Here is a 24,294-nt window from a genome sequence, read left to right on the forward strand (position 1 = left end):
AAACACAATGTGGAGACAGAAACACAATGTGGAGACAGAAACACAATGTGGAGACAGAAACACATGTGGAGACAGAAACACATGTGGAGACAGAAACACATGTGGAGACAGAAACACAATGTGGAGACAGAAACACATGTGGAGACAGAAACACATGTGGAGACAGAAACACATGTGGAGACAGAAACACATGTGGAGACAGAAACACATGTGGAGACAGAAACACAATGTGGAGACAGAAACACATGTGGAGACAGAAACACATGTGGAGACAGAAACACATGTGGAGACAGAAACACAATGTGGAGACAGAAACACATGTGAGAGAAACACAGACAGAAACACATGTGGAGACAGAAACACATGTGGAGACAGAAACACATGTGGAGACAGAAACACAATGTGGAGACAGAAACACAATGTGGAGACAGAAACACAATGTGGAGACAGAAACACATGTGGAGACAGAAACACAATGTGGAGACAGAAACACATGTGGAGACAGAAACACATGTGGAGACAGAAACACAATGTGGAGACAGAAACACAATGTGGAGACAGAAACACATGTGGAGACAGAAACACATGTGGAGACAGAAACACATGTGGAGACAGAAACACATGTGGAGACAGAAACACAATGTGGAGACAGAAACGAAAACCTTCTGTCCCTCTTTTCAACCGTGACATCTGGAACCAAGCTCTCATAACCTCAATCTTAGCCAGGGTTTCAATCTCAGCAGCTTCAATATTAACATGAATTGGCTCTGGTGTTCATGTCTTTGCAAATTAATGTCTCTCTTCTCTCTGTCTCTCTCTCTGTCTCTCGCTCTCCCCTCTCTCTCACTCTCACTCGACCTGTTTAACTTCTACCTCTCCATCCCTAGGCCCATAAACTGGACCCGTCCAACTTCTACCTCTCCATCCCTAGGCCCATAAACTGGACCCGTCTAACTTCTACCTCTCCATCCCTAGGCCCATAAACTGGACCCGTCTAACTTCTACCTCTCCATCCCTAGGCCCATAAACTGGACCCGTCTAACTTCTACCTCTCCATCCCTAGGCCCATAAACTGGACCCGTCTAACTTCTACCTCTCCATCCCTAGGCCCATAAACTGGACCCGTCTAACTTCTACCTCTCCATCCCTAGGCCCATAAACTGGACCCGTCTAACTTCTACCTCTCCATCCCTAGGCCCATAAACTGGACCCGTCCTTCTATCCCATAGGCCCATAAACTGGACCCGTCTAACTTCTACCTCTCCATCCCTAGGCCCATAAACTGGACCCGTCTAACTTCTAACCTCTCCATCCCTAGGCCCATAAACTGGACCCGTCTAACTTCTACCTCTCCATCCCTAGGCCCATAAACTGGACCCGTCTAACTTCTACCTCTCCATCCCTAGGCCCATAAACTGGACCCGTCTAACTTCTACCTCTCCATCCCTAGGCCCATAAACTGGACCCGTCTAACTTCTACCTCTCCATCCCTAGGCCCATAAACTGGACCCGTCTAACTTCTACCTCTCCATCCCTAGGCCCATAAACTGGACCCGTCTAACTTCTACCTCTCCATCCCTAGGCCCATAAACTGGACCCGTCTAACTTCTACCTCTCCATCCCTAGGCCCATAAACTGGACCCCATCCCTCTAACTCTCTACCTCTCCATCCCTAGGCCCATAAACTGGACCCGTCTAACTTCTGCCTCTCCATCCCTAGGCCCATAAACTGGACCCGTCTAACTTCTACCTCTCCATCCCTAGGCCCATAAACTGGACCCGTCTAACTTCTACCTCTCCATCCCTAGGCCCATAAACTGGACCCGTCTAACTTCTACCTGCGTCTGAAGGTGTGTGTAGAGGATCAGCTGCTGCTATATGTTCCCAAAATGGAAGAAGACGTCTCTGATCTGGTGAGGGAGAATAGAAGGAATATGTCATGTTGGTTAAATAGGATACACAAACAGACACGGTAACCCCAAAACCTAATTCACTGTGCTGTTATTTTTCATAAATAAACCTATTCAACATAGTGCAACCCTTATGGAAAAACCAGATGCAGTTTTTTCACATGTGAAAATGCAAATTTGTTTTTTCACATTGTGAAAATGCAAAATGAATTTGTTCACATTTGAAAATGCAAATTTGTTTTTTCACATGTGAAAATACAAATTAATTTGTTCACATTGTGAAAATGCAAATTAATTTGTTCGCATTTTAAAATGCAAATGTGTTTTTCCACATGTGAAAATGCAAATTTGTTTTTTTTCACGTGAAAAATATTATTTTCCACACGTGAAAAGGTGGTGTTAAATTTTTGTTGTCTCTTTTGCAAAACAGTGCCCTCTCACTTGGTGTTATTTATTCTCACTGCTATTTGTATTATCAGTTAATCTAGCTATTCTCTCATTAATGATTTTATTGACTTATTTCAGCAATTTCAGGGTTTTCGTTATAGTTGTCTAATGTTGATATTATTCAGTTTCAATGTTACACCTGAATCACTATGATAAGTATAGTCGTTTTTCTCAAGGTTATTTTTACCCCTCTAGAGTCGAATCTAAATAACATAATTAAAAATAATAAAAAAAATTGGGTTTATCAGACCTTGACACATCTGTGGTGAGCAGGGTTTATCAGACCATGACAGATCTGTGGTGAGCAGGGTTTATCAGACCATGACAGATCTGTGGTGAGCAGGGTTTATCAGACCATGACAGATCTGTGGTGAGCAGGGTTTATCAGACCTTGACAGATCTGTGGTGAGCAGGGTTTATCAGACCATGACACATCTGTGGTGAGCAGGGTTTATCAGACCATGACAGATCTGTGGTGAGCAGGGTTTATCAGACCATGACAGATCTGTGGTGAGCAGGGTTTATCAGACCATGACACATCTGTGGTGAGCAGGGTTTATCAGACCATGACAGATCTGTGGTGAGCAGGGTTTATCAGACCATGACAGATCTGTGGTGAGCAGGGTTTATCAGACCATGACAGATCTGTGGTGAGCAGGGTTTATCAGACCATGACAGATCTGTGGTGAGCAGGGTTTATCAGACCATGACAGATCTGTGGTGAGCAGGGTTTATCAGACCATGACAGATCTGTGGTGAGCAGGGTTTATCAGACCATGACAGATCTGTGGTGAGCAGGGTTTATCAGACCTTGACAGATCTGTGGTGAGCAGGGTTTATCAGACCTGACACATCAGAGCAGGGTTTATCAGATGACAGATCTGTGGTGAGCAGGGTTTATCAGACCATGACAGATCTGTGGTGAGCAGGGTTTATCAGACCATGACAGATCTGTGGTGAGCAGGGTTTATCAGACCATGACAGATCTGTGGTGAGCAGGGTTTATCAGACCATGACAGATCTGTGGTGAGCAGGGTTTATCAGACCATGACAGATCTGTGGTGAGCAGGGTTTATCAGACCATGACAGATCTGTGGTGAGCAGGGTTTATCAGACCATGACAGATCTGTGGTGAGCAGGGTTTATCAGACCATGACAGATCTGTGGTGAGCAGGGTTTATCAGACCATGACAGATCTGTGGTGAGCAGGGTTTATCAGACCATGACAGATCTGTGGTGAGCAGGGTTTATCAGACCATGACAGATCTGTGGTGAGCAGGGTTTATCAGACCATGACAGATCTGTGGTGAGCAGGGTTTATCAGACCATGACAGATCTGTGGTGAGCAGGGTTTATCAGACCATGACAGATCTGTGGTGAGCAGGGTTTATCAGACCATGACAGATCTGTGGTGAGCAGGGTTTATCAGACCATGACAGATCTGTGGTGAGCAGGGTTTATCAGACCATGACAGATCTGTGGTGAGCAGGGTTTATCAGACCATGACAGATCTGTGGTGAGCAGGGTTTATCAGACCATGACAGATCTGTGGTGAGCAGGGTTTATCAGACCATGACAGATCTGTGGTGAGCAGGGTTTATCAGACCATGACAGATCTGTGGTGAGCAGGGTTTATCAGACCATGACAGATCTGTGGTGAGCAGGGTTTATCAGACCATGACAGATCTGTGGTGAGCAGGGTTTATCAGACCATGACAGATCTGTGGTGAGCAGGGTTTATCAGACCATGACAGATCTGTGGTGAGCAGGGTTTATCAGACCATGACAGATCTGTGGTGAGCAGGGTTTATCAGACCATGACAGATCTGTGGTGAGCAGGGTTTATCAGACCATGACAGATCTGTGGTGAGCAGGGTTTATCAGACCATGACAGATCTGTGGTGAGCAGGGTTTATCAGACCATGACAGATCTGTGGTGAGCAGGGTTTATCAGACCATGACAGATCTGTGGTGAGCAGGGTTTATCAGACCATGACAGATCTGTGGTGAGCAGGGTTTATCAGACCATGACAGATCTGTGGTGAGCAGGGTTTATCAGACCATGACAGATCTGTGGTGAGCAGGGTTTATCAGACCATGACACGTCCCAAAAGTCTGTCGTTTCAAGAAAACGTCTGTAGCGTTCGAACGGTTTGTCCTGCAAAACTATTATGACCCCTCAACGTAAAGGGGAGACTCTACGACCCCTACAAGTGTGAGGTGACCCCTCAATGGAAAGGGGAGACTCTACGACCCCTACAAGTGTGAGGTGACCCCTCAATGTAAAGGGGAGACTCTACGACCCCTACAAGTGTGAGGTGACCCCTCAACGTAAAGGGGAGACTCTACGACCCCTACAAGTGTGAGGTGACCCCTCAATGTAAAGGGGAGACTCTACGACCCCTACAAGTGTGAGGTGACCCCTCAACGTAAAGGGGAGACTCTACGACCCCCTACAAGTGTGAGGTGACCCTCAATGTAAAGGGGAGACTCTACGACCCCTACAAGTGTGAGGTGACCCTCAACGTAAAGGGGAGACTCTACGACCCCTACAAGTGTGAGGTGACCCCTCAACGTAAAGGGGAGACTCTACGACCCCTACAAGTGTGAGGTGACCCCTCAACGTAAAGGGGAGACTCTACGACCCCTACAAGTGTGAGGTGACCCCTCAATGTAAAGGGGAGACTCTACGACCCCTACAAGTGTGAGGTGACCCTCAATGTAAAGGGGAGACTCTACGACCCCACAAGTGTGAGGTGACCCTCAACGTAAAGGGGAGACTCTACGACCCCTACAAGTGTGAGGTGACCCTCAACGTAAAGGGGAGACTCTACGACCCCTACAAGTGTGAGGTGACCCCTCAATGTAAAGGGGAGACTCTACGACCCTACAAGTGTGAGGTGACCCCTCAACGTAAAGGGGAGACTCTACGACCCCTACAAGTGTGAGGTGACCCTCAATGTAAAGGGGAGACTCTACGACCCTACAAGTGTGAGGTGACCCCTCAACGTAAAGGGGAGACTCTACGACCCCTACAAGTGTGAGGTGACCCCTCAATGTAAAGGGGAGACTCTACGACCCCTACAAGTGTGAGGTGACCCCTCAACGTAAAGGGGAGACTCTACGACCCCTACAAGTGTGAGGTGACCCCTCAATGTAAAGGGGAGACTCTACGACCCCTACAAGTGTGAGGTGACCCCTCAATGTAAAGGGGAGACTCTACGACCCCTACAAGTGTGAGGTGACCCCTCAACGTAAAGGGGAGACTCTACGACCCTACAAGTGTGAGGTGACCCCTCAACAGGGGAGACTCTACGACCCCTGTGAGGTGACCCTCAATGTAAAGGGGAGACTCTACGACCCCTACAAGTGTGAGGTGACCCCTCAACGTAAAGGGGAGACTCTACGACCCCTACAAGTGTGAGGTGACCCCTCAATGTAAAGGGGAGACTCTACGACCCCTACAAGTGTGAGGTGACCCCTCAACGTAAAGGGGAGACTCTACGACCCCTACAAGTGTGAGGTGACCCCTCAATGGAAAGGGGAGACTCTACGACCCCTACAAGTGTGAGGTGACCCCTCAATGTAAAGGGGAGACTCTACGACCCCTACAAGTGTGAGGTGACCCATCAATGTAAAGGGGAGACTCTACGACCCCTACAAGTGTGAGGTGACCCCTCAATGTAAAGGGGAGACTCTACGACCCCTACAAGTGTGAGGTGACCCATCAATGTAAAGGGGAGACTCTACGACCCCTACAAGTGTGAGGTGACCCCTCAACGTAAAGGGGAGACTCTACGACCCCTACAAGTGTGAGGTGACCCCTCAATGTAAAGGGGAGACTCTACAACCCCTACAAGTGTGAGGTGACCCCTCAATGTAAAGGGGAGACTCTACGACCCCTACAAGTGTGAGGTGACCCCTCAATGTAAAGGGGAGACTCTACGACCCCCACAAGTGTCATAGGACTTGTCTGAAGGTAACCTGTGGAAGATAGATTTGTGTCTACTACAAAAACGGGTTACAAATTTGTAAAAATAAATATGTATTTTGTGTATATAAATATATATATACAGTACCAGTCAAAAGTTTGGACACACCTACCCATTCCAGAGTTTTTCTTTATTTGGACTATTTTCTACATTGTAGAATAATAGTGAAGACATCAAAACTGTGAAGTAACACATATGGAATCATGTAGTAACCAAAAAAGTGTTAAACAAATCAAAATATATTTTTCATTTAAAATTCTTCAAAGTAGCCACCTTTTTCCTTGATGACAGCTTTGCACAATCTTGGCATTCTCTCAACAAGCTTCACCTGGAATGCTTTTCCAACAGTCTTAAAGGAGTTCCCACATATGCTGAGCACTTGTTGGCTGCTTTTCCTTCTCTGCGGTCCAACTCATCCCAAACCATCTCAATTGGGTTGAGGTCGTGTGATTGTGGAGGCCACATCATCTGATGTAGCACTCCATCACTCTCCTTGTTGGTCAAATAGCCCTTACACAGCCTGGAGGTGTGTTGGTTTATTGTCCCATTGAAAAACAAATGATAGTCCAGCTAAGCACAAACCAGATGGGATGGCGTATCTCTGCAGAATGATGTGGTAGCCATGCTGGTTAAGTGTTCCTTGAATTATAAATAATGTGCCTCTTACAGTGTCACCTGCAAAGCACCCCCACACCATCACACCTCCTCCTCCATGCTTCACGGTGGTGGTATTTCATCCAATAGCTATGGGAGTTTATCACATTTGGATTTGTTTCAGAAATATTTTGGCGTCAGTGTGATCAGAGTTGAAGTCTGAAGTTTACATACAGTCATACATACAGTCATTAAAACTCATTTTTTCAACCACTCCACAAATTTCTTGTTTAACAAACTATAGTTTTGGCTAGGACATCTACTACATCTACTATTTCCATGACACAAGTAATTTTTCCATCAATTGTTTACAGTCAGATAGTTTCACTTACATCCACTAAGTTGACTGCCTTTAAACAGCTTGGAAAAGAAAATTCCAGAAAATGATGTCATGGCTTTAGAAGCTTCTGATAATTTAATCTTAATTTGACATAATTTGAGTCAATTGGAGGTGTACTTGTGGATGTATTTCAAGGCCTACCTTCAAATTCAGTGCCTCTTCGCTTGACATCAGGGGAGCATCAAAATAAATCAGCCAAGACCTCGTAAGAAAAATCGGAGACCTTCACAAGTCTGGTTCATCCTTGGGATCATTTGTACAAACAATAGTACCATGGGACCACGCAGCCGTCATACCACTCAGGAAGGAGACGCGTTTTGTCTCCTAGAGATGAACGTACTTTGGTGTGAAAAGTGCAAATCAATCCCAGAACAACAGCAAAGGACACTGTGAAGATGCTAGAGGAAACAGGTACAAAAGTATCTATATTCACAGTAAAACGAGTCCTATATCGACATAACCTGAAAGGCCGCTCAGCAAGGAAGAAGCCACTGCTCCAAAACTGCAATTAAAAAGCCAGACTACAGTCTGCAACTGCACATGGGGACAAAGATCGTGCATTTTGGAGAAATGTCCTCTGGTCTGATGAAACAAAAATAGAACTGTTTGGCCATAATGACCATCGTTATGTTTGGAGGAAAAAGGGGGAGGCTTGCAAGCCAAAGAATACCATCCCAACCGTGAAGCACGGGGGTGGCAGCATCATATTGTGGGGGTGCTTTAATGCAGGAGGGATTGGGGCACTTCACAAAATAGATGGCATCATGAGGAGGGGGAAATTATGTGGATATATTGAAGCAACATCTCAAGACATCAGTCAAGAAGTTAAAGCTTGGTCGCAAATGGGTCTTCCAAATGGGCAATGACCCCAAGCATTCTTCCAAAGTTGTGGCAAAATGGCTTAAGGACAGCAAAGTAGAGGTATTGGAGTGGCCATCACAAAGGCCTGACCTCAATCCCATAGAAAATGTGTGGGCAGAACTGAAAAAGCGTGTTCAAGCAAGGAGACCAACAAACCTGATTCAGTTATACCAGCTCTGTCAGGAGGAATGGGCCAAAATTCACCCAGCGTATTGCGGGAAGCTTGTGGAAGGCTACCCGAAACGTTTGACCCAAGTTAAACAATTTAAAGGTAATGCTAACAAATACTAATTGAGTGTATGTAACCTTCTGGCCCAATGGGAATGTGATGAAATAAATAAAAGCTGAAATAAATAATTCGCTCTACTATTATTCTGAGGTGTATGTAAACTTCCGACTTCAATATTAGGTGTCTCTAATATGGTCATATATTTGGCAGGAGGTTAGGAAGTGCAGCTGAGTTTCCACCTTATTTTGTGGGCGGTGTGCACATAGCCTGTCTTCTCTTGAAAGCCAGGTCTGCCTACTGCGGCCTTTCTCAATAGCAAGGCTATGCTCACTGAGTCTGTACATAGTCAAAGCTTTCCTTCATTTTTTGGTCAGTCACAGTGGTCAGGTATTCTGCCATTGTGTACTCTCTGTTTAGGGCCAAATAGCCTTCTAGTTTATTCTGTTTTTTTGTAAATTCTTTCCAATGTGTGAAGTAATTATCTTTTTGTTTTCTCATGATATGGTTGTGTCTAATTGTGTTGCTGTACTGGGGCTCTGTGGGGTGTTTGTGTTTGTGAGCAAAGCCCCAGGACCAGCTTGCTTAGGGGACTCTTCTCCAGGTTCATCTCTCTGTAGGTGATGGCTTTGTTATGGAAGGTTTGGGAATCACTTCCTTTTAGGTGGTTGTAGATTTTACAGCTATTTTTCTGGATTTTGATAATTAGCGGGTATCGGCCTAATTCGGCTCTGCATGCATTATTTGGTGTTTTACGTTGTATACAGAGGATATTTTTTGCAGAATTCTGCATGCAGAGCCTCAATTTGTGAATTTTTGGTTGGTGAGCAGAACCCAGACCTCACAACCATGAAGGGAAATCAAATCAAATCAAATCAAATTTATTTATATAGCCCTTCGTACATCAGCTGATATCTCAAAGTGCTGTACAGAAACCCAGCCTAAAACCCCAAACAGCAAGCAATGCAGGTGTAGAAGCACGGTGGCTAGGAAAAACTCCCTAGAAAGGCCAAAACGTAGGAAGAAACCTAGAGAGGAACCAGGCTACGTGGGGTGGCCAGTCCTCTTCTGGCTGTGCCGGGTGGAGATTATAACAGAACATGGCCAAGATGTTCAAATGTTCATAAATGACCAGCATGGTCGAATAATAATAAGGCAGAACAGTTGAAACTGGAGCAGCAGCACAGTCAGGTGGACTGGGGACAGCAAGGAGTCATCATGTCAGGTAGTCCTGGGGCACGGTCCTAGGGCTCAGGTCCTCCGAGAGAGAGAGAGAAAGAAAGAGAGAATTAGAGAGAGCATATGTGGGATGGCCAGTCCTCTTCTGGCTGTGCCGGGTGGAGATTATAACAGAACATGGCCAAGATGTTCAAATGTTCTATAACTGATTCAAGTATTTTTAGTCAGATCATAATTGATGTCGAATTCTATGCTCCTTTTTATGGCGTAGAAAAGCCTTGTCTCTCGTGAGGAATCTCGGCCCTCACTAGCATGAAAACTAAAGACAGGCACAGACTGTGTGTAGAAAATGATTTAAGACTGAGACTCTCTCCAATACAACCCAACATTGCAGAGTTATGTGCATCCTTTCAAGCACACCCTTCTCATTAACCTGTGGTGAGTTATTCACAATTTTCGATGAACAAATGAGGATTTATATGTAAGATGGTTAAATAAAGAGCTAAATTAATGATTATTATTATATTATTATTTGTGCCCTGGTCCTATAAGAGCTCTTTGTCACTTCCCACGAGCCGGGTTGTGGCAAAAACTCACACTCATTCTTGTGTTTAATACATGTATCGTATTGTGTGTGTGGCAAGCTTACAATGATGGCAAAAAAACAACATTTGAGATGATGTGCTGACTCTGGTGCTAGAGGGGGTACGCAGCTGGAGGTTGAATGTTTGAAGGGATACGGGACTATAAAAGGTTTGGTAACCACTGCTGTAGGGCAACAATGTCTAGATGGAATTTGTATTTGTAGTCCTGGCAACTGGACCTATTTTGGAGCACTGTCAGGGCCCAGGTCTGTCAGGGCCCAGGTCTGTCAGGGTCTGTCAGGGTCCAGGTCTGTCAGGGCCCAGGTTTGTCAGGGCCCAGGTTTGTCAGGGTCCAGGTCTGTCAGGGCCCAGGTTTGTCAGGGCCCAGGTTTGTCAGGGTCCAGGTCTGTCAGGGCCCAGGTCTGTCAGGGCCCAGGTCTGTCAGGGCCCAGGACTGGCAGGGTCCAGGTCTGTTAGGGCCCAGGTCTTGTCAGAATCTGTTCAGAAAATCTAGGTGCTGCTGTAGGCACTCCTTGGTTGGTGACAGAAGCACCAGATCATCAGCAAACAGCAGACATTTGACTTCAGATTCTTGTAGGGTGAATCCCGGGTGCTGCAGATTTTTCTAGTGCCCTTGCCAATTGTTGATATATAAATTGAAGAGGGTGGGGCTTAAGCTGCATCCCTGTCTCACCCCACGGCCCCGTGGGAAGAAATGTGTGTGTTTTTTGCCTATTTTAACCACACACTTGTTGTTTGTGTACATGGATTTTATAATGTATGTTTTACCCCCAACGCCACTTTCCATCAATTTGTATAGCAGACCCTCATGCCAAATTGAATCGAATGCTCTTTTGAAATCAACAAAGCATTAGAAGACATTGCCTTTGTTTTGGTATGTTTATTTGTCAATTAGGGTGTGCAGGATGAATACGTGGTCTGTCGTATGGTAATTTGATAAAAAGCCAATTTGACATTTGCTCAGTACATTGTTTTCATTGAGGAAATGTACGAGTCTGCTGTTAATCATAATACAGAGGGTTTTCCCCAAGGTTACTGTTGACGCATATCCCACGGTAGTTATTGGGGTCAAATTTGTTGATATATAAGTTGAAGAGGGTGGGGCTTAAGCTGCATCCCTGTCTCATCCTGTTGAAAGAAATGTATGTTTTTTCCCCAAATTTGTATCGTTGGGTTTTAAAATGTTGTATGTTTTTCCCCCAATACTGTTTTACATCAGTTTGTATAGCAGACCCAAATTGAGTCCGAAGCTTTTTGAAATCAACAAAGCATGAGAAGACTTTGCCTTTGTTTTGGTTTGTTTGTTTGTTTGTTTGTCAATTCGGGTGGCAGAGTAGTGTTTAGAGTCTTGGGCCATTAACCGAAAGGTTGCTAGTTCGAATCCCTGAGCTGACAAGGTAAAGATCAGTCTTTTGCCCCTCAAGAAGGCAGTTAACCCGCTGTTCCTAAGCTGTCATTGTTTGTTCTTAACTGAGTTAAATAAATAAAGGGTGTGCGGGGTGAATATGTGGTTAATATGTGTGTAAAAATATATTTTATATTTGCTCAGTACATTGTTTTCACTGAGGAAATGTCTATAATGCAGATGATTTCCATCTCTCTCTTCCTCTGTCTTTCCATCCATCCCTCTCTCTCTCTCGCTCACTCTCTCTCCCTCATCTCTCTCTCTCTCTCACTCTCTTCCTCCATCTCTCCCCATCTCTCTCTATCTTCCTCCATCTCTCTCTCTCTCTCTCCATCTCTCTCTCTCTTTCTCTACCCTCTCTTTCCCTCTCTCTCTCTCTCTCTCTCTCTCTCTCTCTCTCTCTCTCTCCCTACTCTCTCTCTCTCCCTATCTCTCTCTATCTTCCTCCATCTCTCTCTCCCTTCTCTCTCTCTCTCTCTCTCTCTCTCTCCCCCATCTCTCTCTCCCTCTCTCTCTCTCTCACACACTCTCTCTCTCTCTCTCTCTCTCTCTCTCTCACACACACTCTCTGTAATGTGACACAGAGTATTTATCCATGGTGACTTAAACACACTAGGCTACTGTTTCAGTCTGTGTATTCATAAACACACTAGGCTACTGTTTCAGTTTGGGTATTCATACACACAGCTGTGTGTTCACATGTAGCCACTGCTGAGGCCACTAAGAGGTCAAAGGTCAAAGGTAACGTTAACGAAAGCTGCTGGGCAAATACACACACTCTTTGTTTTTGGGGTGTAGGGTTGGGGTGAGGTTAGGGTCGTTAAAAACTGGAATGCTGTGATACTTCAAGCATGGCCACATCAGAGTCTAGTTGTTCAGGACTTCTAGAAAATACTTGATATGGGATTTGAGGTCATAGCTTTCCGACTGTTAAACTCTGAAACGCAATCGGTAAGATTGCTTGTGGTGATGTTGAGACGCTGAGACATTTAACAACCATCTATGATCTCTAACACAGATCTGATCTCTAGCACATATAGTGCATTTGTAAAGTATTCACACCCCTTCCCTTTCTCCATATTTTGTTACATTACAGCCTTATTCTGAAATAGATTAAATAAATAAAAAATCTTCATCAATCTACACTTAATTACTACTTAAAATGTATAAAAATAATAAAAACATGAAATAAACGTATTTACATATTATGTATTTACATATTACGCATTTACATATGACATATTTACATATTACGCATTTACATATGACATATTTACATATTACGTATTTACATATTGCGTATTTACATATTACATATTTACATATTACGTATTTACATATTACGTATTTACATATTACGTATTCCAACCCTTCGCTCAGTTGCATCCTGTTTCCATTGACCATCCTTGAGATGTTTCCATCTGTAGTAAATTCAATTGATTGGACGTGATTTAGAAAGGCACACACCTGTTTATATAAGTTGACAGTGCATGTCAGAGCAAAAAACCAAGCCATATGAGGTCGTAGGGATTGTCCGTAGAGCTCCAAGACAGGAGACAATCAGTGGAGTCGGGCCTTGGTCAGGGAGGTGACCAAGAACCTGATGGTCACTCTGACAGAGCTCCAGAGTTCCTCTGTGGAGATGGGAGAACCTTCCAGAAGGACAACCATCTCTGCAGCACTCCACTAATCAGTCATTTATGGTAGAGTGGCCAGACGGAAGCTACTTTGCAGTAAAAGGCACGTAACAGAACGCTTGTCTAAAGTCTCGCAGACCATGAGAAACCAGATTCTCTTGGTCTGAAAGCCAAGCATCACGTCTGGAGGGAACATGACACCATCCTTACGGTGAAGCATGGTGGAGGCAGCATCATGCTGTGGGGATGTTTTTCAGCGGCAGGGACTGGGAGAGTAGGCAGGATCGAAGGAAAGATGAACGGAGCAAAGTACAGAGAGATCCTTTATGAAAACCTGCTCCAGAGACCTCAGGACCTCAGACTGGGGTGAAGGTTCACCTTCCAACAGGACAACGACCCTAAGCACACAGCCAAGACAATGCAGGAGTGGCTTCGGGACAAGTCTCTGAATGTTCTTGAGTGGCCCAGCCAGAGCCCGGACTTGAACTTGATCGAACATCTCTGGAGAGACCTGAAAATAGCTGTGCAGCAACGCTCCCCATCCAACCTGACAGAGCTTGAGAGGATCTGCAGAGAAGAATGGGAGAAACTCCCCAAATACAGGTGTGCCAAGCTAGTAGCATCAGACCCAAGAAGACTCAAGGCTGTAATCACGGCCACTGTTGCTTCAACAAAGTACTGAGTAAAGGGTTTGAATACTTATGTTAAATTGATATTTTAGTTTCTTATTTTAATAAATGTGCACAAAAAAAAATCGAAAAACCACTTTTTGCTTTGTCATTATGAGGTATTGTGTGTAGATTAATGAGGGGGAGAAATCTATTTAATCCATTTTAGAATACGGCTGTAACGTAACAAATTGTGGAAAATGTTAAGGGGTCTGAATACTTTCCGAATGCTCTGTATAACATGATCTCTTATACAGATATCTAATACAGATATCTAATGTGATCTCTAATACAGATATCTAACGTGATCTCTAATACAGATATCAAACGTGATCTCTAATACAGATCTCTAATACAGATATCAAACGTGATCTCTAATACAGATATCTAACGTGATCTCTAATACAGATATCTAATGTTATCTCTAATACAGATATCTAATACAGATATCTAACGTGATCTCTAATACAGATATCTAATACAGATATCAAACGTGATCTCTAATACAGATATCTAATGTGATATCTAATACAGATATCTAACGTGATCTCTAATACAGATATCTAATACAGATATCTAATACAGATATCTAACGTGATCTCTAATACAGATATCTAATACAGATATCTAATGTGATCTCTAATACAGATATCTAATACAGATATCTAATACAGATATCAAACGTGATCTCTAATACAGATATCTAATGTGATCTCTAATACAGATATCTAATGTGATCTCTAATACAGATATCTAATACAGATATCAAACGTGATCTCTAATACAGATATCTAATGTGATCTCTAATACAGATATCTAATACAGATATCAAACGTGATCTCTAATGCAGATATCTAATGTGATCTCTAATACAGATATCTAATGTGATCTCTAATACAGATATCTAATACAGATATCTAATGTGATCTCTAATACAGATCTCTAACGTGATCTCTAATACAGATATCTAACGTGATCTCTAATACAGATCTCTAATACAGATATCAAACGTGATCTCTAATACAGATATCTAATACAGATATCAAACGTGATCTCTAATACAGATATCTAATGTGATCTCTAATACAGATATCTAACGTGATCTCTAATGCAGATATCTAATGTGATCTCTAATACAGATATCTAATACAGATATCTAACGTGATCTCTAATACAGATATCTAATACAGATATCAAACGTGATCTCTAATACAGATATCTAACGTGATCTCTAATACAGATATCTAACGTGATCTCTAATACAGATATCTAACATGATATCTAATACAGATATCTAACGTGATCTCTAATACAGATAACTAACGTGATCTCTAATACAGATATCTAATACAGATATCTAACGTGATCTCTAATACAGATATCTAACGTGATCTCTAATACAGATATCTAACGTGATCTCTAATACAGATATCTAACATGATATCTAATACAGATGTCTAACGTGATCTCTAATACAGATATCTAAAGTGATTTCTAATATAGATCCCTAACGTGATCTCATATACAGATCTCTAATACAGATGGTTTGCTGAACTAACCTAACATGATGTGTAACCTTCACTGACACCCCAATAATTGTGTTGGCTCCCTGAGCTAATGCCTGGGCTTAAACTCAATGGGCCAAAGCAGTTTTTTGATGAGTGCAAATGACCTGCTATACGTGTGTCACGGGAAGGATTTGAACCCTGGTCTCCCACGGGAGAAACCAACATCTTGATGGTGATAGTGAAGTCTCAGGGCAGGACTACATCATGATATCCAGTACAATGGTGAGACTGATTGTATCCTCCTTTTTCTGCAGCTCTACAAAGAGATTGAAATATGTCCCAAAACCACCAAGCTGATCCGCTTCGACAAAGCTGAGTCCTGCACGTTGGGATACGGTAGGTCTTGCTCAGTTGATTGGTTTAGAAGTTTCTAAATTAGAATTTAGAATTTAGAATTTAAATTAGAGTTTAGAATTTAGAATTTAGAGTTTAGAATCTCCATCGTTCATTGAAGTTGACTGAAGCTCATTTCTTCCTGATGTAGCCAGCCACTTTCACTAGTAAAAGTGGACAAAACTCTGAAGTGAAACGGCAACAAGTGAACCATAATGTTTGTGTATTGAAAATCTAATAATGAATTTGGTCAAGTTAGTGTTAGAGAGGTTTCCTATCAATAATGATAAAACTATTCAGGTACAGACGACCTTGATGAGAAACTATTGAGAATGGTAGCAGACTGTATTACCACCAGGTACAGACGACCTTGATGAGAAACTATAGAGAATGGTAGCAGACTGTATAGACGACCTTGATGAGAAACTATTGAGAATGGTAGCAGACTGTATAGACGACCTAGATGGTAAACTATAGAGAATGGTAGCAGACTGTATTACCACCAGGTATAGACGACCTAGATGGTAAACTATAGACAACCTAGATGGTAACCTACTGAAAATGGTAGCAGACTGTATACCAGCAGGTATAGACAACCTAGATGGTAAACTATAGACAACCTAGATGGTAAACTATAGAGAATGGTAGCAGACTGTATTACCACCAGGTATAGACGACCTAGATGGGATACTATTGAGAATGGTAGCAGACTGTACAGACAACCTAGATGGTAAACTATAGAGAATGGTAGCAGACTGTATTACCACCAGGTATAGACAACCTAGATGGGAGACTACTGAGAATGGTAGCAGACTGTATTACCACCAGGTATAGACGACCTAGATGAGAAACAATTGAGAATGGTAGCAGACTGTATTACCACCAGGTATAGACAACCTAGATGGGAGACTACTGAGAATGGTAGCATACTGTATTACCACCAGGTATAGACGACCTAGATGAGAAACAATTGAGAATGGTAGCAGACTGTATTACCACCAGGTATAGACGACCTAGATGAGAAACAATTGAGAATGGTAGCAGACTGTATTACCACCAGGTATAGACGACCTAGATGAGAAACAATAGAGAATGGTAGCAGACTGTATTACCACCAGGTATAGACGACCTAGATGAGAAACAATAGAGAATGGTAGCAGACTGTATTACCACCAGGTATAGACAACCTAGATGGGATACTATTGAGAATGGTAGCAGACTGTATTACCACCAGGTATAGACGACCTAGATGAGAGACTACTGAGAATGGTAGCAGACTGTATTACCACCAGGTATAGACAACCATGATGGTAAACTATAGAGAATGGTAGCAGACTGTATTACCACCAGGTATAGACGACCTAGATGGGAGACTACTGAGAATGGTAGCAGACTGTATTACCACCAGGTATAGACGACCTAGATGGGAGACTACTGAGAATGGTAGCAGACTGTATTACCACCAGGTATAGACGACCTAGATGGGAGACTACTGAGAATGGTAGCAGACTGTATTACCACCAGGTATAGACGACCTAGATGAGAGACTACTGAGAATGGTAGCAGACTGTATTACCACCAGGTATAGACGACCTAGATGGGAGACTACTGAGAATGGTAGCAGACTGTATTACCACCAGGTATAGACAACCTAGATGGGAGACTACTGAGAATGGTAGCAGACTGTATTACCACCAGGTATAGACAACCTAGATGGGAGACTACTGAGAATGGTAGCAGACTGTATTACCACCAGGTATAGACAACCTAGATGGGAGACTACTGAGAATGGTAGCAGACTGTATTACCACCAGGTATAGACAACCTAGATGGGAGACTACTGAGAATGGTAGCAGACTGTATTACCACCAGGTATAGACAACCTAGATGGGAGACTACTGAGAATGGTAGCAGACTGTATTACCACCAGGTATAGACAACCTAGATGGGAGACTACTGAGAATGGTAGCAGACTGTATTACCACCAGGTATAGACGACCTAGATGGGAGACTACTGAGAATGGTAGCAGACTGTATTACCACCAGGTATAGACAACCTAGATGGGAGACTACTGAAAATGGTAGCAGACTGTATTACCACCAGGTATAGACGACCTAGATGGGAGACTACTGAGAATGGTAGCAGACTGTATTACCACCAGGTATAGACAACCTAGATGGGAGACTACTGAGAATGGTAGCAGACTGTATTACCACCAGGTATAGACGACCTAGATGGGAGACTACTGAGAATGGTAGCAGACTGTATTACCACCAGGTATAGACAACCTAGATGGGAGACTACTGAGAATGGTAGCAGACTGTATTACCACCAGGTATAGACGACCTAGATGAGAAACAATTGAGAATGGTAGCAGACTGTATTACCACCAGGTATAGACGACCTAGATGGGAGACTACTGAGAATGGTAGCAGACTGTATTACCACCAGGTATAGACGACCTAGATGAGAAACAATTGAGAATGGTAGCAGACTGTATTACCACCAGGTATAGACGACCTAGATGGGAGACTACTGAGAATGGTAGCAGACTGTATTACCACCAGGTATAGACAACCTAGATGGGAGACTACTGAGAATGGTAGCAGACTGTATTACCACCAGGTATAGACGACCTAGATGGGAGACTACTGAGAATGGTAGCAGACTGTATTACCACCAGGTATAGACAACCTAGATGGGAGACTACTGAGAATGGTAGCAGACTGTATTACCACCAGGTATAGACAACCTAGATGGGAGACTACTGAGAATGGTAGCAGACTGTATTACCACCAGGTATAGACGACCTAGATGGTAAACTACTGAGAATGGTAGCAGACTGTATTACCACCAGGTATAGACGACCTAGATGGTAAACTACTGAGAATGGTAGCAGACTGTATTACCACCAGGTATAGACGACCTAGATGGTAAACTACTGAGAATGGTAGCAGACTGTATTACCACCAGGTATAGACGACCTAGATGGTAAACTACTGAGAATGGTAGCAGACTGTATTACCACCAGGTATAGACGACCTAGATGGTAAACTACTGAGAATGGTAGCAGACTGTATTACCACCAGGTATAGACGACCTAGATGGTAAACTACTGAGAATGGTAGCAGACTGTATTACCACCAGGTATAGACGACCTAGATGGTAAACTATAGAGAATGGTAGCAGACTGTATTACCACCAGGTATAGACGACCTAGATGGTAAACTACTGAGAATGGTAGCAGACTGTATTACCACCAGGTATAGACGACCTAGATGGTAAACTACTGAGAATGGTAGCAGACTGTATTACCACCAGGTATAGACGACCTAGATGGGAGACTACTGAGAATGGTAGCAGACTGTATTACCACCAGGTATAGACGACCTAGATGGTAAACTATAGAGAATGGTAGCAGACTGTATTACCACCAGGTATAGACGACCTAGATGGTAAACTATAGAGAATGGTAGCAGACTGTATTACCACCAGGTATAGACGACCTAGATGCTAATACAGATACCTAACGTATTATTGAGAAAGGTAGCAGACTGTATAGCCACCCTTATTTGCCTTTAAAGCCTAAAGGTGTGTGTGTCCACAGTTGTGGAAGGAAGCTAAAGTCATTTCACTACCTAAACATAGTAAAGCACCCTTTTTACTGGCTCTAACAGCCGACCAATCAGCTTGCGGCCTGATCTTCGTAAACTGATTTTGTTTGAACAAATAAAATGCTATTTTTCAGAGGACAAGTTAACTACTGACTTTCAGCATGCATATAGCGAAGGACACTCATCTTGTACTGCACTGACTCAGATGACTGATGATTGGCTAAAATAAATTGATAATGAGATGACATTGTTAGATTTCAGTGCAGCCTTTTGATGTTATTGATCATAAACTGTTTTTGAAGAAACTCACTTGCTTTGGCTTTACATCACCTGCCATCACATGGTTGGAGAGTTAATTAGCCAATAGAACCCAGAGAATGTTCTTTACGGGAAGCTTCTCTAACATCAGATGCGTCCCTCAGGGCAGTTGCCTTGGGCCATTACTCTTCTCTATTTTGACTAATGATTTGCCACTGGTCTTACAAGAAGAAGCTAAAATTACTATGTATTCTGATGATTGCTGCACTCTACACATCAGCACCTACAGTCAGTGAGCTCACTGAGACTCTTAGTAAGGTGTTACAGTCAGTGAGCTCACTGAGACTCTTAGTAAGGTGTTACAGTCAGTGAGCTCACTGAGACTCTTAGTAAGGTGTTACAGTCAGTGAGCTCACTGAGACTCTTAGTAAGGTGTTACAGTCAGTGAGCTCACTGAGACTCTTAGTAAGGTGTTACAGTCAGTGAGCTCACTGAGACTCTTAGTAAGGTGTTACAGTCAGTGAGCTCACTGAGACTCTTAGTAAGGTGTTACAGTCAGTGTCAGAATGGATCATTAACAATTAACTAGTCTTATTAAATACATCTACAACTAAAAGCACAGTATTTGGTTCAAAACATTCTCTTAGACCTAAACCTCAAACTGGAGCTGTGTATAAAGGACCATTGAACAAGTTAAAGAAGCTGAACTCCTAGGAGTAACACGCTATCATGGTCAAGGAATACTGACAACATCGTGAAGATGGGGAGAGGTACTGTATGTCTTTTTATAAAAAGACGCTCAGTGTTTTTGACACAAAGATCAACTGTACTAGTTATTCAGACTCTGGTCTTCTCCCATCTTGATTACTGTCCGGTAATATGGTCAAGTGCAGCAAAGAAAGTCCTAGCAACGTTGCAGCTCAAAACGGAGCAGCACGCCTCGCCCTTAACTACACACACAGAACTGACAGCAACAACATGCACGATAGTCTTTCCTGGTTGAGGGTTGAGGAGAAAAGAGACTACTTATCGTCTAATCTTTTTAAGAAACATTTGTGTCTTGAAAATTCTTAACCACTTGTATAATCTATTTGCAAACAGTTTAAGCAGACATAAATACCCCCACCAGGGGGAGCCCTTATGGGTTTCTTCACAGTACTCAAACCAAAAACAGATTTAGACATATGAATATGTACAGTACCAGTCAAAAGTTTGGACACGCCTGTTGGAAAAGCATTCCAGGTGAAGCTTGTTGAGAGAATGCCAAGCGTGTGCAAAGCTGTCGTCAAGGCAAAAGGGTGGCTACTTTGAAGAATCTAAAATATTTGTTTAACACTTGTTTTGGTTACGACATGATTCCATATGTGTTATTCCATAGTTCTGATGTCTTCACTATTATTCTACAATGTAGAAAATAGTTTTTTTTTAAATAACGAAAAACCCTTGAATGAGTAGGTTTGTCTGAACTTTTGACTGGATCTGTATATATGAATAGTGTGTAAATAGTATTTTTGTTGTCTCAAACTCTTTTATTCGAATGTAATGTCCTTGTCTATAACTGTTCTGTACTTTGTCATGTATTTCTATGTTTTTTATGTTTATATTCTATTTATACCCCAGGAAGAGTAGCTCCTGCATGTGCACTAAGCTATTGGGTATCCTGACAAACGAAATCTCTCTCCAGGTTTCTCCATAGCAGTAGTAGACGAGGAGGGGACTCAGCAGCTCCATATCACTGAAGTAAATGCAGGAGGACTGGCTTCTGCTAAAGGTACAAAAACACACACCTGAAAATCGAACCGACAACCCTCCGGTTGAAAGCTTGCTTCTCTAACCTTAGTAGTACATGTCGACCCCTCTTAGACGTGCTGCAGATAGGCCCCTTATCTCTCGTATCCATATAAACCCCATTTCTGGACTAAAAGCACTTTTGAGGACTTAATCTGGGTTCGGGAAACCAGCCCATAATGCATAGAGCTGACATGATAGTCTACTCTGTCCCCCTGTTGGGAGGAGGCTAGTTCACCGTGAGGTTGTAGCTGGATGTGATCTCATGCATTAGCATTGTAAATGATGCTAGCGGTGGCTAGCTGGAATCTAATGCATTAGCATTGTAAATGATGCTAACAGTGGCTAGCTGGAAACTAACGCATTAGCATTGTAAATGATGCTAACAGTGGCTCGCTGGAAACGAATGCATTAGCATTATAAATTGTGCTAGCAGTGGCTGGCTGAAATCTATCGCTTTGGCGTTATAAATTATGCTAGCAGAGGCTAGCTGGAGGCTCTATGACTTATTCTCCATGGAGAAGTATAGAGACCTTCTGGCAGAGAGACAATACTAAAATACATTTTGAAAATATTTAAGTAGAGCATGTGATGGAGGGTGTGTGTGTGTGAGGGAGAGAGAGTGTTTGTGTTCAGGAGAATGAATGGTAATGCACTAGTGGTAGGCCTGAGGGTGTGTGTGTGTGTGTGTGTGTGTGTGTGTGTGTGTGTGTGTGTGTGAGAAGGGCAATTCGAAAGCTTGAAAGACCAGAGGGTGTGTTAGGAAACCAGGCCAGCGCTGGACAAATAGCCTCACGTCTCTCTGTGACATCATTACACACACGTAGAGCTAGAGGGGCGATAACCCTCTTTGTCCAACAGAGACTCTCTCTCTACAACTGACATATACACATCTCAGACAACTGGGTCACGCCTTCGGGCCGTGTGTGTGTGTGTGTGTGTGTGTGTGTTCAGAGCTTGAATGGCAATGAGAAAGGATTAATGGTAGGCTTTGAGGGTGTGTCTGCACTCCAAAGCCTGTTCATTCTCAGCCATAGCACTGCGTCTATCGGAAGGGATGTGAATTGAGATTGACGTCTGGCCCTATAGGGACGCTTGCTGCTACAGCAATAACAACGTGTGTATATTCTGTTTTATTCTCTCAGACAGTCATTATAACCTCCCTACCGACTGGCCTGGGTGTCTATGCTCTCTTCTATATAGTATTTAGACGTGTCACTTTGATCCAAAGAAACTTAATGTAGAGCAAACACTTATACGTGTATGAAGGGGGCCCCCCAGGGGCGAATTGAACCCACAATCCTGCTGTTGCACCATGGGAGTCTACTTTACTGAGCAAAACAGGATCCTGCATCGGGACAGAGACAAGAACAGTCAGAAATCCAAGACTGCTTTTCACAGTCCAATTTGCATAATTTGATTTAATCGATTCTAATTGGCAGGCTATTTGATTGTTAATTACCAATTAGGACTGCGCAGACACGGTTGGTGAAAGGAGGCGGGACTAGAGCCAGTCAATCAAAGGGCTTTGTCCAATACAATACATTCTTCTTCTTCTTCTTTCCTTTGTTCAGGTAACCGCCGGTCTATGTGTTAGTGGATAGGAAAAGACCAGGTGTTCCCCACACTACATACTGCTTACCTTAATCCAACGGTGTTCGGATCAGTGGTTGCTTCAAGGACGGAGGGTAGAAAGGAAGCTTCTTTTTCCTTATCTGTCTAGAGCTTGAGTTAATCCTACAGCAGTTGGAAAAAAGGTAGAGAGGGAAGAAGGGAAAGGAGAGAGGGAAGAAGAGAAAGGAGAGAGGGAAGAAGGAAAAGGAGAGAGGGAGAGAGGGAAAGGGAGAGAGGGAAGAAGGAAAAGGAGAGAGGGAGAGAGGGAAAAGGAGAGAGGGAAGAAGGAAAAGGAGAGAGGGAGAGAGGGAAAAGGAGAGAGGGAAGAGGGGAAAGGAGAGAGGGAGAGAGGGAAAGGGAGAGAGGGAAGAAGGAAAGGAGAGAGGGAAAAAGGAAAAGGAGAGAGGGAGAGAGGGAAAGGGAGAGAGGGAAGAGAGGGAAAGGGAGAGAGGGAAGAAGGAAAAGGAGAGAGGGAGAGAGGGAAAGGAGAGAGGGAAGAAGGGAAAGGAGAGAGGGAAGAAGGAAAAGGAGAGAGGGAGAGAGGGAAAGGAGAGAGGGAGAGAGGAAAGGAGAGAGGAAGAAGGAAAAGGAGACAGGAGAGAGGGAAAAGGAGAGAGGGAGAGAGGGAAAAGGAGAGAGGGAAGAGGGGAAAGGAGAGAGGGAGAGAGGGAAAGGGAGAGAGGGAAGAAGGAAAAGGAGAGAGGGAAAAAGGAAAAGGAGAGAGGGAGAGAGGGAAAGGGAGAGAGGGAAGAAGGAAAAGGAGAGAGGGAGAGAGGGAAAGGGAGAGAGGGAAGAAGGGAAAGGAGAGAGGGAAGAAGGAAAAGGAGAGAGGGAGAGAGGGAAAGGGAGAGAGGGAGAGAGGGAAAAGGAGAGAGGGAAGAAGGGAAAGGGAGAGAGGGAGAGAGGGAAAGGAGAGAGGGAAGAAGGAAAAGGAGAGAGGGAAGAAGGAAAAGGAGAGAGGGAAAGGGAGAGAGGGAAGAAGGAAAAGGAGAGAGGGAGAGAGGGAAAAGGAGAGAGGGAAGAGGGGAAAGGAGAGAGGGAGAGAGGGAAAGGGAGAGAGGGAAAAAGGAAAAGGAGAGAGGGAGAGAGGGAAAGGGAGAGAGGGAAGAAGGAAAAGGAGAGAGGGAGAGAGGGAAAGGGAGAGAGAGAAGAAGGAAAAGGAGAGAGGGAGAGAGGGAAAAGGAGAGAGGGAAG

At 43.5% G+C, this 24,294-nt stretch overlaps 1 protein-coding gene across 1 annotated transcript in view; it reads left to right on the forward strand.

Annotated features, from left to right (window-relative positions):
* The window catches only part of tiam1a (TIAM Rac1 associated GEF 1a), a 264,051-nt gene that overhangs the window by 153,187 nt on the left and 86,570 nt on the right, over nt 1-24,294 (forward strand). The window contains 3 exon segments of the mRNA XM_065004978.1: nt 1,809-1,913; nt 15,747-15,828; nt 21,383-21,469. Of these exon segments, the coding sequence (XP_064861050.1) occupies nt 1,809-1,913; nt 15,747-15,828; nt 21,383-21,469 (274 nt within the window).

Source organism: Oncorhynchus nerka, linkage group LG19 (assembly GCF_034236695.1).
Source record: "Oncorhynchus nerka isolate Pitt River linkage group LG19, Oner_Uvic_2.0, whole genome shotgun sequence".
Taxonomy (NCBI): domain Eukaryota; kingdom Metazoa; phylum Chordata; class Actinopteri; order Salmoniformes; family Salmonidae; genus Oncorhynchus; species Oncorhynchus nerka.